The following is an 18,039-nucleotide window of genomic DNA, read 5'->3' as shown; positions in this document are numbered from 1 at the left end:
GAAACAACATAAATATTTAACAACACTAGAGTAGATAAATATGCTGTGATGTGGAATTCTAAACAGCAATAATATTTTAATCTATTGCTTCACACTATAACACAAATCAAGTTGACATTATGGCATGTATTACAGTAATACATATTATTGGCCAAAATCAACTAGCCTCAAAGTAGTTGGTTCCATTTACAGACACTTCAAAAACTGGTAAAACTGATACAAGGTGTTAAAAGACAAGATAGCAGCTACCATTGAGAAAGATGTAGGAATATTGATAGGAAAGGAGAATGTAAGGCGTTTTGGATGCTGTTCTGTTTTTTAATCTGAGTGATTAAACACATGTATTCACTTTGTGATGCTTCATTGTGGTGTGATTTTATGATTTGTACCGTATAAGAATTATAAGTAAGTAAAGAAATTTTTTCTTCAAAATATCAAGAAGTTATGTTACTGAAAATGTCAGAGTAGGACTGGTCTCTCCACTAAAAAATGCGTAAGTTGGCAAAAACAGTCAATTTTTTTCAGAATTCTAGGCTCTAATAGAAAATTTATGTCAGGAGGATGCTTAATAAAGAAAGAAGTTGCCATAAAATAAATAAGTTATGGAGATGTAATGTGTAGCATGGTGAGTATAGTTTATAATACTGTATTGTATATTTGAAAGTTGCTAAGAGAGTAAATCTCCAAAGTTCTCACACAAGAAAACAAAATATTTGTAACCACATATGGTGATGGATACTATCTAGACTTATGGTGATTATTTTACAAAATGTACAAATGTCTAATTATGTTGTACACCTGAAACTAATATATTAAATGTCAACTATATCTCATATTTTTAAAAAGCTTCTGAATTTTCTTAAGAGAGCATATTGTATTTTTACCTTACCCATTTACAGTTTACCACTGGTGGCCATGAAGATAGCAGCCTGCATTCCTCTTACATAGCTTTCTGGTGCTAGAGGGAGTAATAAATCCAGACCTTATTTTTGAAGAATGGTAGTTGTACCTGACCTGGGTTTTTACCTGTTTGCTGACTCCTTGAAGGATTAGCTCAAGGACTTAACCTTTGTTTTCCCTGCTTCAGAGTGTTCCCAGGGCTGAAGTGGCTTCCTGGGAGACATTTGGAGACATTTATCTGAGTAATTAAAGGCAGATGTACCAGCTGCTGCTTCCTGGGGAAGAGGATAACAGCAGGGGCAAATAGATAGTTTATACTCTTGGAAAGAATAGGCTCCATAAGAAGATAGATGGAAGGAACAAAAGTTTTGTAAAGCTCACACATATACTGCAGAATCTAGATGTCCACATACTGCCTACAGTTGGATACATGCTAAGAAAATACCTAAGAAGATTCTATGCTTTCCCCTTTGGATGAACTTTAGGCACCATGCAAACAGGAAGTGAAGGCTAATGCAGAGTTGGAAATAACCTGGCTAGCATTTCAGCAGTTTCCTAACACAGAATCAACTTCTTAAGACAAGGATAGGGTTTATTATTGTTGCTGCTGTTGTTTGGCTATAGTCATTTAATGAAATTGCTGTCAAATCACTAGCTGACCAGTAAGCTAATGGAGCAGAGGTTTCAGAGGCCAAACACAGTGAAAGAAACAATCTTTTGGAAAACTGTTTACATAGTGACTTTTCTAAACTAACAACAAAAACCTACAACAAGCATCAACAGAAAAAAATTGGGAAGGGAGGAAATCTAATTTTCACATTTTCATCATTAATGCTCAAAATTCCAGTTTTCAACAACAAAAGACAAGGCATACAAAGAAACAAGAAAGCATGGCCCATTCAGAGGGAAAGAAAAGAATTTAATTGAAACTGTCCCTGCAAAAGCTAAGACATTTTACTTACAATACAGAGACTTTAAATCAGCTGTCTTAAATATGCTTAAAGAGCTAAAAGAAACCAAGACTAAAGAATTGAGGGTAATCAGAAGAATTAAGTCTCACTAAATAGAAAGTATTAATAAAGAGAAAATTTATTTTAAAAAGAAACTAAATAGAAATTCCGGTGCTGGGGGTGCCTGAGTGACTGTCAGTTGAGCCTCCCACTCTTTTTTCATTTCAGCTCAGGTCATTATCCAGGGTCATGGGATTGAGTCCCCTGTTGGGCTCCATTTNTGATAGATAGATAGATAGATAGATAGATAGATAGATAGATAGATAGATGATAGATAGATAGATAGATAGATAGATAGATAGATAGATAGATAGATATTCTAGTGCTGGAAAGTACCGTAACAGAAACAAAACTTGTGAAAGGAATTCAGTCTCAGATTTGAACAGGCAGATAAAAGAATAAGTGAATTTGACCTTACATAAGTAAAACAGGTTATAGAAGAATATTATGAACAATTGTATGCTGACAAAGTAAATAGCCTAGATGAAATGGGATAAATTCTGGGAAACAAGCTACCAAAACTGACTCCAAACAAATAGATAATCTGAACTAATTTATAACAAGAGATTGAATCAGCAGTCAAAACCTTCCTTCAAAGAAAAGTCCGGGATCAGATGACTTTATGATGAACCCTACCAATTGTTGAAGGAAGTAACACCAAATGTTTCTCACACATTTTCCAAAAAATAGAAGGGAACACATTTTGACTCATTCTTTGGGGCTAGCATTACCCTAGTACCAAAGCCAGACAAAGACATCACAAGGAAAGAAAACTATGCAACAATATTTCTTATGAATATAGAGGCAAGTATCCTCAACAAAATACTAGCAAATACAATCCACTAGAATATTAAGAGATTTATAAAATATGATCAAGTAGGATTTGTCCTAGGAACCCAAGAGTGTTTCAATATACACAAATCCCTGTAATACCCACATCAATAAAATGGAGGGAAGAAAAATATGGTCATCCCATGCAGAAAAAGCATTTGACAGATACCCCTTGCATGATTTAAAACCACAACAGCAACATTCAGATAACTCAGTGATCTCCTTAACTTGGAATGGAAATTCCTTAACTTCGCAAAGGGCATTTTTGCAAAACCCACAGATAACATCATATTTGATGATGATGTTGTGAAAGACTGAAAGCTTTCCCTCTGAGATCGTGAACAAGACAAGGATCCCTGCTTTTGATACTTCTATTTCATATTGTACTGGAAATTCTATCCAGAAGAGTGAGGCAAGAAAAATAAAAAGCATCTACAGTAGAAAGGAAGAATATTAGCTCTATTTGCAGATATCATAATCGTATATATGTGTTAGTGTTTTTATATAGTAACAATGAACAATCCACAAAGGAAATTAAGAAAGCAATTCCATTTACAGTAACATCAAAAAGTAAAATAAAATACTTTTTGAAACAAATTTATAAACAAATTTAACCAAGTAGATGAAAGGTTTATACAACCTTTATACAAGACATTGCCTAAAGAAATTTTAAAAACAAATGGACTGACATCCCATGTTTATGAATGTAAGAATATTGTTAGGATGATAATATCCCAAAAGTGATGTATAGATTCACTACAGTCTCTATCAAAACCCCAATGGCCTTTTTGCAGAAATGAAAATGGTTATCCTAAAATCCATATGAAATTGCAAGTGACCTCAAATAGTCAAAATAATCTTGAAAAAGAACAAAGTTGAAGGACACACACTTCTCACTTGTAAAATTTCCTCCACAGCTACACTGATCAAAACAGTGTGGTAATGTCATAAGATAGAGATATAATTTAATGAAATATAACTGAGATTCTGGAAATAAAATCATACATCTATGATTGTTTTTTTAATAAGGCTGCCAACACTATTTAATTGGAGACAGAATAATCCCATCAGCAATCATTGCTAGGAGAACTGGATACTCATGTACAAAAAGAATAAAGTTAGACATCCCCCCCACCAAATGTATAAAGAACTCAAACTCAACACAAAAACAGATAACCCAGTTAAGAAATAGGCAGAAGACATAACACACATTTTTCTAAAAAAAGATATACAGACACAAGAAAAGATGCTCTACCTCACTTATCATCAGGGAAAAACAAATAAAAAGTACAATGAGATATCACCTCACACCTATCAAAATGGCTAAAATCAGCAACACAGGAAACAACAGATGTTGGCCAGGATGTGGAGAAAGAGGAACCCTCTTACACTGTTGGTGAGAACGCAAACTGGTGTAGCCACTCTGGAAAATACTATGGAGGTTCCTCAAAAAGTTAATAATAGAACTACCCTACGAACTAGCAATCCCACTACTAGGTATTTACCTAAAGGATACAAAAATACTGATTTGAAGGGACACACGCACCCTGATGTTTATAGCAGCACTATCAACAATAGCCACATTATGGAAAGAGCTTAAATGTCCATTGACTGAGAATGGATAGAGAAGATGTGGGGTGTGTGTGTGTGTGTGTGTGTGTGTGTGTGTGTGTGTGTAATAGAATATTACTCAGCCATAAAAAAGAATGAAATTTTTCCATTTGGATTTGCAATGACGTGAATGGAGCTAGAGTGTATTATGCTAAGTGAAATAAGTCACAGAAAGACAAATACCATCTGATTTCACTCATATGTGAAATTTAAGAAACAAAACAGATGAACATAGCAGGGTAAAAAGAGAGGGAAACCTAAACAACAGACTCTTAACTATAGAAAACAAACTGAGGGTGGCTGGAGGGGAGGTAGTTGAGGGGATGGGCTAAATGGGTGATGGGTATTAAGGAGGGCACTTGTGATGAACATTGGATGTTATATGTAAATGAAGATTCACTAAATTCTACTCCTGAAACTAATATTACACTATATGTTAACTAACTAGAATTTAAATAAAAACTTGAAAAAAAATTAAGTTGGACCCCTACTTCATACCATATATAAAAATTAACCCAAACATGAGAAAAAAAGACTTGAATTTACAGCTAAAGCTATGAAATACAAAAAAGAAAATAAAGGGGTAATCTTTCATGACTTTGATTATGGCAGAGATTTCTTATATATTACACCAAAAGCATAAAAAAGAAAATTAAAAAAAATAGGTAAAATGGTATTATTAGGTGAAAAGACAACACTGAGTTGGAAAAAAATTTCAAACCATATATCTAATAGGGTTTAGTATTCATAATATATAAATAACTCTTAGAACTCAATAATAAAAAGACATTTTTTAAGTAAATAAAGGACTTTATAGACTTTTTCAAAAAATGATATACAAATGGCCAACAAGCACATGAAAATATGCCTAACATCATTAGTCATTGGGGAAATGAAAACAAAGCCACAATTAATTGTGTATACCACTTCATACCCACTACAATGGCTAAAATTTTTTTAAAGAGGAAAATAACAAGTGTTGACAAGGATACAGATTAATTAGAACTGCACACTTTGCTAATGGGAATGTAAATGGTACAGCTGATATGGAATATGGTTTGGCACTTTTTTAAAAAGGTAACTAATTATCATGTAACTGAGCACTCCCACTTTTAGGTATATACAAAAACTTGTACATAAATGTTCATAGAATCATTATTCACAATAGTCAAAAGCTGGAAACAAATGCTTTTCCTGCATTTATTGAGATGATCATAGAGTTTTTCTTCTTTAATCTGTTAGTATGAAGAATGACAATATGGTGATTGATTTTTTTTACTGTTTAACTAGGCTTGCATTCCTAGGATAAACTGTACTTAGTCATGATGTCTGATCCTTTCTATATGTTTTTTTTTTGATTTGCTAATATTTTGTTGACAATTTTTATACCTGTGCTTGAGAAGTATGGTTTTATAATTTTCTTTTTTGGTTTTGGTAGTCAGGTTAAAGCTGACCTCATAAAATATGTTGGAGTTATTCTATCCTCTTCATTTCTAGAGGAGTTCGTATAGAATCACCATTATATTACCAAATAATGGTAATGGCTTAAGGATGGCTTAATGGTAAGATAGGCTTAAGGATTTGCTTTTTATATTTTCAAGCTTAACTTTAATTTCAATATGACAGTCACTTCAAAATTATTTTAATGTAATCAGAATTAACTGAGGTATTTTTTTATTGAGTGTAAATTATTTTATATAAAATATATTGTTCATTCGGGCCACTTTTTATTGTTCTCTATTACACATAAAGTCTTCCTATAGTCAAATCTAAGTAATTATTGTTTTGTTCTTTTTTAAATTTAGGTTTTAGTGCATTGTTTAAAAAGTAAACCATTGTTATGAGCTTGGAAATGCTTTAGCATATATTAATTCTCATTGGAATGGGATTTTTAAATCAAATTTTGGCAATACCTCAAGTTTTATACATTTAGAATGCCTATGATTTTTGAAATTTACTATAATTAATGCTAATGTATTTCTCATCTAGTCATGCAGATGGATCAATAAAATTTTGGGATGCTTCTGCAAGTAAGTTTTAAGTCTCTTGTTTTATAACAGAAAATACTTAGTTAATATTTACTCAGAGACATTCACCACTTTTTGATTTGAACAATTAATATTTCAGATACATTTTTAGCATACATATATGGCTGTGTTATAAAAATCCATTTCCTATTTGGATCAGTTTAAAGTACTATCTCTACTATACTTTTCCTTTATAATATAAACAGATAGGACTGAAGTGACCATCAGCAACCCATTGTATTTACAAAAGTAAGGTACGTTGAATAAAACTACCAAACTTTGTCAGATTAACTCTGTTGAAGGAATTTCCTTTATCTTCAGCTCTGGTCCTAGAAAAGTTCTTTTATCTCACTAGTCTTCACTTTTCTTTTCCACTTGTCTACAAAGCCCTGTGTGAATCAAAATAAGTGATTTGATATGTAAAATTTCTTTACAAAATTTTGAGAATTGCAACAATAGCTAAAACATGGAAAGAGCCTAAGTGTCCATCAACGGACGAATGGATCAAGAAGATGTGGTTTATCTATACCATGGAATACTACATGGCAATGAGAAACAATGAAATCTGGCCATGTGTAGCAACATGGATGGACCTTGAGGGTGTTATGCTGAGAGAAATAAGTCAGGCAGAGAAGGACAAATATCATATGTTTGCACGTATAGGAGGGTTAGGAGGAACTTAACGGAGGACCATGGGGGAGAAGAAGGGGGGAAATGGTGGGAGAAAGGGAGAGAGGCAAACCATGAGAGACTCTTGAATGCTGAGAAACAAACTGAGGACTGATGGATGTCGGGGGGAGTGGGGAGATGGGCATGGAGGAGGGCACTTGTGGGGATGAGCACTGGGTGTTATATGGAAACCAATTTGACAATAAACTATTTGTAAAAAAATAATAATAATAAAATAAAATTTAAAAACAAAAGGCAAAAAAATTTTTTGAGAATTATGTAATTTAAGGAATAAGGTAGTCTACTCAGTGTTGAAGGGCATGCAAAGATATTTCAGACTTAATTGTATCTGTTTGTATCCTTTATAGTACTTACATTTACTAAATCAGATAAAGGAATACGCATATATGACTATTAGGCAAACAGTATGATAAGAACGCTCCATGTAATACAATTCAAATTCTGTTATAAGAAATTTGAGATTTCTTTTACCAGGTAGATCCAGAAAGGGTATTTTGATGCGGTAATACTTAATGTGAGTTTTGGAAGATATTAAAATTTTTACTAGGAATAGCAGGAGTAGAATAAGTGAGCAATGAATGACTCAGTTTCTGAGAATGAGCAACCAGCAAGATGAGGAATACAAAAGAGTGCTGGAGGTTTGAATTTTGTAATTACACCAGGAAGTTCAAGTAAAAATGCCTAGCAGGTAAGAAGAACAGTCAAGAATGGAAACTAATGAAGAAGCAGCATAAAAGTGCTATTTGAAGCTATAAACTAAACAGCTTCTGAGGAAGTTTATGATAAACACAAAAGCAGAGGGAAGAAGGTTGATTATTGGTGGTACTCTTAGTCTACAAGTTAGTCTTTCAGCAATGGAGCAAATCAAGCAAGAAAAAATGATTAAAATATTTAAAACCGTGACTTTTGAGACCCCTTTCTGAACTTACACAATAAAAATCAATGGCTCAGGGAGAAATTCCAAAAGACAAAAGATTTTCCTTGGATGGACTTTCCTTTAAAATATGACCTTGTTCCAAAAACACAATTTTATAGTAACATCATTGTTCCTTTCCCACCACCTCAAATTCACTCCTTGACTTCTAAAATGTGAGAAGACACTTTAACATCCTGATGATTAGAGTTTATGTTGCCCTTAAGCATGCATAGTATGTTGAGGTTAATTTTTAAATATTTTATTACATTCAAAACATATTGCAAAGGTTTGCAGCATGTTTAGTATTTTTACTGTAATTAATTTATAAGAACATATTTCCAATTTAGTAAGTATCATTTAAGAAATTTCACTTAGTATGTCAATTTTGTGGAATAGTGTCCAATACAAGAAGTGAGGTTATATTGAATTTGGATAATTAAGTTTATGTTATTAGTTTTGTATTAGTTTTCAATTGCTGAGTTATACTGAATTTGGACAATTAGCTTATGTTATTAGTTTATGTATTAGTTTTCAACTACTGAGTAATAAATTACCATAATTGAGCAGTTCTTACATCTTATCTCACATTTTCTTTTTGTCAGGAATCTGGGTACAGTTAGTTGGATTCTTTGCTCAGGGTTTTCTGAGACTGCAGTCAAGGTGTCAGCTCAGTTTCACCTGAGATTTAAAGTCCTCGTTTAATCTCATGCAGTTGTTGGCAGAAGTCGTTTTCTTGTAGCTTTAGAACTCATGGCAACTTGTTTCATGAAGGCTGGTGAGGGAGTGTCTCCTTACCTCGGAGAGGGCACTAGTCCCTCTTTTAATTATGCTTATGTCAACCCCATTAAGGATAATCTCTGGTTAATTCACTCAAAGTCAACTAATTAGGGGCCTAATTATTAAATGTCTGCAATATCCTTTTACCATTGCTATGTCACATAAACTAATCATGGGAGTGATACCCCATCTGACATAGTAGTCAGGCTATAGCATTTGGTATAAAGCTTACCCATTTTAAAAATGTTTTGATTTGACATAATTTTAGACTTATAGAATAATTGCAAAAAAAATACCATTAAGTGTTACATAGCTTCTAGCCAGATTTTCCAAGTGTCAATGTATATTACATTTCCACCCTCTTCTGTCACCTTCTTTTCCATATATTTATATATATTTATAGCTTTTTGTACATATTTGTGAGTGAAAGACATGATGCTCCTTTTATATTGCATGCCTTTAAGGATTTTTAGTAGAATCAGAGCTTTGTTATAGGAGTGTTCTCATCAGGGCCTAAAATGGGAAAATATTTCCCCAAATAAATATTCCTGAAAACAATTCACAAACCTGGAGTTTCTAAAAATAATAATCGATCCTTTTCTAGTACAGGGATACTCAGAAAAGATTCTTTCTATAATAATGACAGATTATTGGACTCTCAATATTACTAGCTAGTAAATTACAAATGTTTCTCATTGTAAGGGTTGTCTAAGGAATTTGTTGAGAGGAATAAACCCTCTAAGAATAACATCAACCTCTCATGTAGCAATCAAAGGGGGAAATTGTGAAAAAGGATTACAGGATCTCCTTTAGGAGATAATTAGGTTCAGTATTTCCATTGTAACCTTTTTGAGCCCCAATATTTTCATCAATAAATAAGGATAAAAATACTTCATTGGACTTTTCAGAGGATCACATGAGACAATGCATACAAAGACCTACAGATTCTTTGGTAGATAGTATATGTTCAATAAATGTTTATTTTTCTCTGGAGTCTCCCTTTAGCTAAACTATGATTAGAGTTGATGACATTGAATGCTTACTAGTTAAAATATAATTTATCTTGTCTGCTTGGATTTTATTTTAGTTCTTTAACAAATACATTGAAAGAGTTTAACATCTAAAAATTAAGTTCAAATTAGATGATAACTATGCTTCAATATCTTATAGTAACTCTGCAGATGCTGTATAAGCTAAAAACTTCAAAAGTGTTTGAAAAACAGAAAGTAGGAGAAGGAAAACCAACATGTGAAATTGTAGAAGAAGATCCATATGCTATTCAGATGATTTACTGGTGTCCAGAGAGCAGAATATTCTGTGTATCAGGAGTCTCTGCATATGTCATAATTTATAAATTCAGCAGACATGAAATTACAACAGAAATAGTGGTAAGTTATTTAAAATTTAATTTTCACAGCTAGAGTTATTTTTAAAAAAACATTTATCATATGTTTTGGCTAGTACTTGATATGGTTTTAAGCCACCAAGGCTGATGTATTTGGCCAGTAATCCAATTCATAGGATTTTAAATTATTCTTGTTGCTTAATATATTATAAAACAGTTTGGCTTAAAAAGATAAAAACGGTTCTGTACCAAAGCCTTGTATGTTTAAATAGGATGGATTTTTTTCTATATAGAATTGTATAGACTTTTATAGCTTTATGGATTAAAAGTTTTTAGTTCGTCTTGTCAATTACTTTTAATAATTTTCTATATAGCAGATTTTTATAGGATGGGAATAATTATGGGCTACCTTACCTAAGCTTAATTTTAAACTATCAAGTAAGTTAATTATTCTGATACTCTCATGGGATAAATTAAATCAAAAGTAAGGCATCTCTAGTTAATTGGCCATCCCTACTGAGTCCATTTTACCATTTTATCAGAAAATAAAGATTATCTACTAAACACCTGTATATAACTGTTTTTACCTCAACAGCTAAAATTAAGTACTGCCCTGTTAAAGTATATTAGTTAAAATTCCAGCCTTTGGGAGTCAGATAAGTCTATGTTTTAATTCTAGCTGTACAAGTGAATAGCTACATGATGCTGAGCAAGTCACAAATCTCTAGTAGAGTCTGGGTAAGACCCAGTTTCATCACTCATATAATTTTCTGTGCAAATAAAATAGAAAAATGGAAAGTAATAATAAACTACAAATGATAATGCCAAATCCATAAGGTTCTTATAAGGATTATATAGGATTATATAGGATTATAGAAAGTCATTAGTATAGTGTCTAGGTATAGTTAACACTCAATAATTGGTAATGGTTACTGTCACTAGAGAGTTTTTTTAGGTTTTAGATAATTATGACAATCATTTTGATAATGTTGCTGTATTCACCACCCCATAATGACACTTTTGTAAGCAAATGTTTCAGTCTCAAAGATCCTGATTTTTACATTGTAAAGCAAATGTTTGTTGTAAAATTGATTTTAATTAAGGCATGGAATGCAATCATAAAGTACTTAATTTTTAAACATCTTTAGATTAAAAAAAGGTTTTGGATCATCTTTTATTCCAATACATTTTATCCTATGTTTTTTAATTAAGGAATTCTGACTAAGCTAATGAAATTAAGAGCTGAGCTAATGAAACCAAAATTAGAATTTATTTTGGAAAATTTTTACTAAATTCAAAAGCAGAATTGAATGGTTTATTTTAAAACTAAAATCAGCATACAAATAATTTGTTATGTATGTGTATGTAAACACATCCAGTTTGTTTTATTTCACTGGAATGACCATGATCAATTTCTCTTTTTACTATATATGGAGTTTTAATTTATACTTTTATCTTAAGAAGTATTTTTTATGTAAATACTTTATCTTCACTAGCAGTATTTTTCTTATAATTCTGAAGAATTAAGAAATAGTTTACATTTTTTATGAATGCCAGTAAATGTTCCATGTATTTGAATACAAATACTGAAATACCAGTATTTAAATAATTTGGGATATCTCAACTTTACTATAAATTGAAATTGAACTTATTAATTTGAAAAAAATAATAATTACAAAAAGTCAGGTAATTTAATGTGGTTATTTATTGTTATGACTTAGGTTAAATTAAAACTTGATTTTTTTTAAGTCATTAGAGGTACGACTTCAGTATGATATTGAAGATATTATTACCCCAGAACCAGAAACAAGCCCTCCGTTTCCAGACCTGTCATCCCAGCTTCCTTCAAGGAGTCTTTCTGGAAGTACTAACACTGTGGCTAGTGAAGGAGGAACAAAGGACAGTATCCCATGCCTCAAGTAAGAGTTTCTACCAAATTTTAAAACAATTTTACATATTAATCATATACTTTGAAACAGTACAAAATAAAATTTTTCTTCTCTTTCATTAAGTTGTTGTCATTGATCTACACTCTACCGAGGAGTGCTATGGTCTTTTATTTGATATCTATGAAGAGGACACAATATGTTCATCCTTTATCATGAAGGCATTTATTTTCATCCCTGAAGGGTCATAAAGAAAACATGGCTTTAATAGAATGGGAATACATATGGCAAGGAAGAAACTTGGACACTTGTTTGGTATCTCCCAATTTAAAAAGTCTTTTTAGGGAATTTCTTCAATTTTCTTGGAATAAAAAAAATAAAAAACAAACAAACAAAATACTACAAGAATACTACTACAAGAATACTATGTTAGAAAAAGGATTTCTCTCATGATTGGTAGGATATTGCTAAAATAATACTTCTTTTTTCTTTTTAACTGATAATATTAAGAAGGTGAAATTTAAACAAAAACTAGATGAGGGATTTACCTGAAATATATCTGGTAGAAGAGTATTCCAGGCAGAAGGAACAGCTAGAACAAAGGCTTTAAAGTGCCTTGTATATAAGAAGGTCAGTGTAGTTAGTAAAAGAGGAACAAGGCCGAGGGGGTGGGGGGAGATAGCAGGAGATGAAGTCAGATAAGTAATAGAGAGCCAATTATAGGCCATTGCAAGTCCATGGCTTTTATTCCTAATTAAATAGGGACTTGTTACAGAGTTTTGAATAGAAAAGAGATATATCAGTTTTAAATTTTATTTTTTAAATTATTTTTTTACATACTATTTTATTTTTAATTTAAATTTTAGTTACTTAACATCAAGTGCCAGATTGGTTTCAGGAGTAGAATTCAGTGATTCATCACTTACATTCAACATCCAGTGCTTAAATTTTAAATTGATCACTTTGGTGGCTTTGTTGAAAATGGATCTTGGGATGGAAGGGAAAAGTAGAAGCCAGGGTACCAGGGAGGAGGCTCTTGAACCTAAGCAGATGATGTTATGGGCTGACAGATTCAGCAAATAAAAATACAGAATACCCATTTAAATTTGAATTTCAAATAAACAATAAACACTTTTTAGTATCAGTATATCCCAGATACTGCATGGGACATACAGTAAACAAAACAAAAAACCTATTTATTGTTTATTTGAAATTCAAATTTAAATGGATGTCTTGTATTTTTATTTGTCAACTATAACTAGGATGGTAGCAATAGAGAATTAAAAAGTGATCAGGTTCTGGATATATTTTGAAGGTAGCACCAACAGGATTTGATGACTGATTAGATGTGAAATACAAGAGAAGGATATTAGTATGATTTTTTTTAACTGAATAACTGGAAAGATACAAGTTGCTATAAACTAGAATAGGTAAAAGGTTGCAGGTCAAGCAAATTTAGAGGGAATGAGCAGGAAGTCAGGTTTTGGACATATTGAACTATTAAGTTGGTTGGTAGATTAAGTCATTCCTATTGTTACACATTATAACTTAATATATGTAACAAATATTATGTAAGAAAGTAAATAATAAAAATAATTTAAAATACCATCTTCAAAAATTAAAAAAAGGAAGGGATGAACACCATTTGAAGTTGTGGACTTGACTGATTAAGAGCCTACGTAAAGAAAAAACTAAGCAATTGTAAGTAATTGGTATATTTTGAGAAAGCTAGAAGACACTGTCCACCTGTGTACTTCCCTCAATGTGTGGTATTTTATATTACTGTAGAAAGATGCTATGTAAATTCTGAGAATAAGCATGAGCATACTTATTTAAACTGTATGTGATAGAACTACTTTTTTCTCTTTTTTTAGTGTTAAGACAAGACCAGTGCGGATGCCTCCAGGGTATCAAGCAGAACTTGTTATTCAGTTGGTGTGGGTGGATGGTGAGCCTCCCCAACAGATTACTAGTCTTGCTGTAAGCTCAGCATATGGAATGTAAGTAGCTAAGCATTCTAATTTGTATTACTTAATATGTTTGATATAGTTAGATGTTTCTTTTAAAATACTTAAGCTCTAAAAATGGAAAGAAGCCCTTAACTAGATTTTTACTTGATTGAAAATGGTATAAGAAAAATAATAACTTACATAAAAACTATGATAATTTGTTCCTGCTGGAAGTCAAACTTGTGATAGTATTTCCACTTTTAATGTTAGGAGGTTGTTAGGATGTTATTACATGTTTCTTTTTGTTTTTCTATTTTCTATCCTTTTTCTCCTGGTGTTTCAATTTGGATGCTTTCTTCTGACTTGTCTTTTAGAATTCTTCAATTGTTTCTAATTTTACAGTAGATCCACCCATGGAGTTCAATTTTAGTAATTTTGTTTTTTTCAGTTATATACCTTTCATCTGGTTCTGTTTAAAACTTCTTGTTATCTTCCTAAATTATCACTCTTGTCCTTCATTTCCTTGAAAATGTTGAATATAGTTCCCTCAGTATGTGTTTGATAACTCCATATCTCTATCTAGTTTATTTGTCTTGGATTTTGGTCATATTATCTTCATGTAACCTAGATTTGCTTTTTGGTTTTCTTTCTAATGTTTTTATAGAACATTAAATGAATTTATATACCATCATATATATTTTTAAATAAACATTATAGAGATAATTTCAGGTTCTAAATGATATGATTATCCTCCAAAAAGTATTCACATTCCCTCTAATAACCTACACTAAGAGGCAATAGAAGACTTAGAACAACATAATCCAATCAGGCATTCTTTGAAAGTTGGACTGTATTCCCCTTAAAAGCTAATATAATTCTAATTGTTCTTTATTTCTAGATTGTAGCCCTCTATAGAAGTTGTGCCAAATTATACTCCCTCAACAATGTTTAAGAGTACCTGACCTTCCACTACCTTCCTAACAATAGTGTAACCAAACTTTTTAATCCTTGTTATTTTGTTAATAGGAAGCATGTAATTGTGTTAGTAGACTTTTCTCGTATCTTAAGTGAAATGAAACATGTTTTCCTGTACTATGACATTTCTGTTTATATTCTGTTGATTTTTCTACAGAGTTGTTGGTATTTTCTTATAGATTTGTGAAAAATAAAAAGTAGTGAAGTTAGCCTTCTATCAAATGTAATTTGCTAGTATTTTCCCTGTTTTTGTTTACTTTATGAAATTGTTTAGGATTTTTTTCCATGCATAAACTTAAAAGAATTGTTAAGGTAATTCTATTTTTTCTTTTATGGCTCTGGATTTTGTGTCATATTAGAAAAACTTCCCTCGCTTGAAGATTAAAAATTATTACATTCTCTTTTAATATATTTCTTTAATATATTTAAGTATTTATCTAGCATTTATTTAGGTATAAGGTATGAAATAGGGATTAAACTCTATTTCTTTCCTGATGACTAAGAGATGTACCAATACCACTTCCTCTTTTCTACAAATTTGGAATCAATCATCTTTTATCAAATAATACATTTTAAAAAAATATATCGTTCTACTTCTATTCTTCCCAGTCTGCCCCTCAGCTATATCTGATGAGCTCCAAGAGAACTTTTTGAAGGCATCTGAAAGGAAGACTACCTAAAAGAAAATGAAAAATCTTATCTTGTGTTCCTGGAGTTTTTGTAATGAGGAGGTCCTATGTGAACATACATAAGGAGAACTTTTTCATGAGTGAAAAATTATTTGGTAGATAAATTGGCAGGAAGTCCCTTGAATGAAGGCAGTGTATGACAGTTCATAATCCCATTATTTGATATGATAAGAATGTATGTTTGTCTTCTAGCCCAAGTAGTTATGGCAGATGGCTGAGTTCAAGCCATTTTCAGGGTTCTATACTCGAGATTGATCTATAAAGGTAAGGAATGCCAAAATTAGGAGGATGTGAAGGTATATCACCAAGTTCAGGAGCTTAAGGTTGTTAGAATAAGTCAAAGAGCATATTTTCCATTTAAAGTAACTGTGGGGGTGACAGTCACTATAGAGCCTCTGAAGAACTGACATTTGTAAGAGAAAGGTTAGACACCTTGCTTATAGACAGTTTCAACTGCCAAAAATTTGGGCTCAAGTGGCTACTTCTGTAAATCCCAGCAAAATTTTAAGAAATAAGTAATACCGGTATTATACAAAAACTTTCTGAGAAACTTGAGAAAGAAAAAATTGTATTCATTTCTTCAGGGACAGTGGAACATGAACATAGGTGCAAAAATCCCAGCCAAGATATAAATAAATCTGTCAATAAAATAATCACATATTAGAAACATGTTTGGTTTATACCAAGAATGCAAGGTTTGTTTAACATTTGAAATGAATGCATGTAATTCACATTAACAGGATAAAATAGAAGACTATAACAGTAAGCCATGGAATGCAAAAAGAAAATACATTTGGTAAAATTTATCTTCTCTTCATGATTTAAAAAGAAACCATTAACTAACCAAGAAGGAAATTTCATTAATCTGATACATGGTGGTAAATATCACTCATATTTTACAGTAAAATGTTGAAAGCTTTACATCTGAGATGAAAACAAGACAAGGATGACTGCTTTCACTACCTCTTTTCACATTGTACTAGATGTCCTAGTCAGAGCAATACAGAAAGGAAAATAAGTCAAGGTTATATAGATTAGAAAAGAAGGAAGTGGAAAGAAATTATTATGTATGTATAACTTTTAAATACTTTGCAGATAAATTATTAGATTGCGAAACTGCTAGATGCAAAGTTGATGTAAAAATAAATTACATTTCCAGGGGTGCCTTGGTGCCTCACTTGGTTAAGCCTCCAAGTCTTGATTTTGGCTCAGGTCATAATCCCACAGTTGTGAGACTGAGCCCTACCCCAGATGGGGCTCCACACTGGGCATGGGAGCCTGTTTAATATTCTCTCCCTCTCTCTTTCTGCTCTTCTTCCACTCACACGTGCTCTTTCTCTCTCTCTCTCTCTCTCAAAAGAAATAAATACATAAATAAATAACATTTCCATATGTTGAAAAAATAGAAACTAAAATTGTATAAAGACACCACTTACAATAAGATAAAAATAATAAAGTATCTAGGAAAACATTTAATAAAAAATGATTAAGACCTCTACAAAGAAAACTATAAAAAGAGAAATTAACAAACCTAAATCATAAAGTGGAAAATTCAATAATAGTGTATAGATGTCAGGTTTTCACAAAATAATCTATTGATTTACCACAGTACCAATACAAGTTTTAGCATATTTTTCCCCAGAAAGTTTAAAACTAGTTCTAAAATGTATAGAGAAATGCAAAGGACCACAGTTAACTAAGACAATACTAAAGAGAAATACATTTAGAAGCTTGTTCTATGGGAAAGCAAGACTTATTAAATAAAGTTATATTAGTCATGACAGTGTTTCTACTGGCACAGGAGAAATAGACAAATAGACCAACTCACAGAAGAATGCAGAAAGAGGTCCAGGCATATATAACCAAATTGGTTCTGCAGAGCAATTGAGGAAATGACAGATTTTCCCCCAATAGATACTACAGTCACTTAACAAATTATATAGAAAAAAATGAAATCTGACTGTTCTTCCCCGCTATATACAAAGATTCTAGAAGGTATTATTGGAAAATATCTTCATTAAACTTGTGTTAAGAAAATATTTCTTCAACAGGGTGCATGGCTTGCTTAGTCAGTTAAACATCTGACTTCGGATGAGGTCATGATCTCTTAGTTCGTAAGTTTGAGCCTGCTTTGGGCTCTGTGTTGACAGGTCAAAGCCTGGAGCCTGCTTTGACTCCCTCTCTCTCTCTGCCCCTCCCCTGCTCACACTCTGTCTCTGTCTCTTTCTCTCTCAAAAATCATACATACATTAAAAAATTTTTCTTCAACAATATTAAAAAATTATTAACCATAAAGAAAAACATTAAGAACTTCTTGGAAAAAAAGGCAACATTAAGATAGTGAAATGGTAGGACAAGAAAGAGATATTTAATTGTCTCTGACACTGAACTCATTCATATGCAGAGTGTAAAAAGAGTCTCATGAATTATCAG

The 18,039-nt window shown here is 31.9% G+C and overlaps 1 protein-coding gene across 1 annotated transcript in view; it reads left to right on the top strand.

Annotated features, from left to right (window-relative positions):
- LOC144242001 (syntaxin-binding protein 5-like) overlaps window positions 1-18,039 on the top strand; it is a 258,927-nt gene that overhangs the window by 224,826 nt on the left and 16,062 nt on the right. The window contains exons 14-17 of the mRNA XM_077776752.1: window positions 6,342-6,382; window positions 9,933-10,150; window positions 11,857-12,026; window positions 13,868-13,993. Coding sequence (XP_077632878.1) covers window positions 6,342-6,382; window positions 9,933-10,150; window positions 11,857-12,026; window positions 13,868-13,993 — 555 coding nt within the window. The remainder of the gene's footprint in view (window positions 1-6,341; window positions 6,383-9,932; window positions 10,151-11,856; window positions 12,027-13,867; window positions 13,994-18,039) is intronic.

This window comes from Crocuta crocuta, unplaced genomic scaffold, assembly GCF_008692635.1.
Source record: "Crocuta crocuta isolate KB4526 unplaced genomic scaffold, BGI_CrCroc_1.0 scaffold87, whole genome shotgun sequence".
NCBI lineage: Eukaryota > Metazoa > Chordata > Mammalia > Carnivora > Hyaenidae > Crocuta > Crocuta crocuta.
Note: the sequence above shows the minus strand (reverse complement) of the source record. Positions and strands in the feature narration are given on the sequence as shown.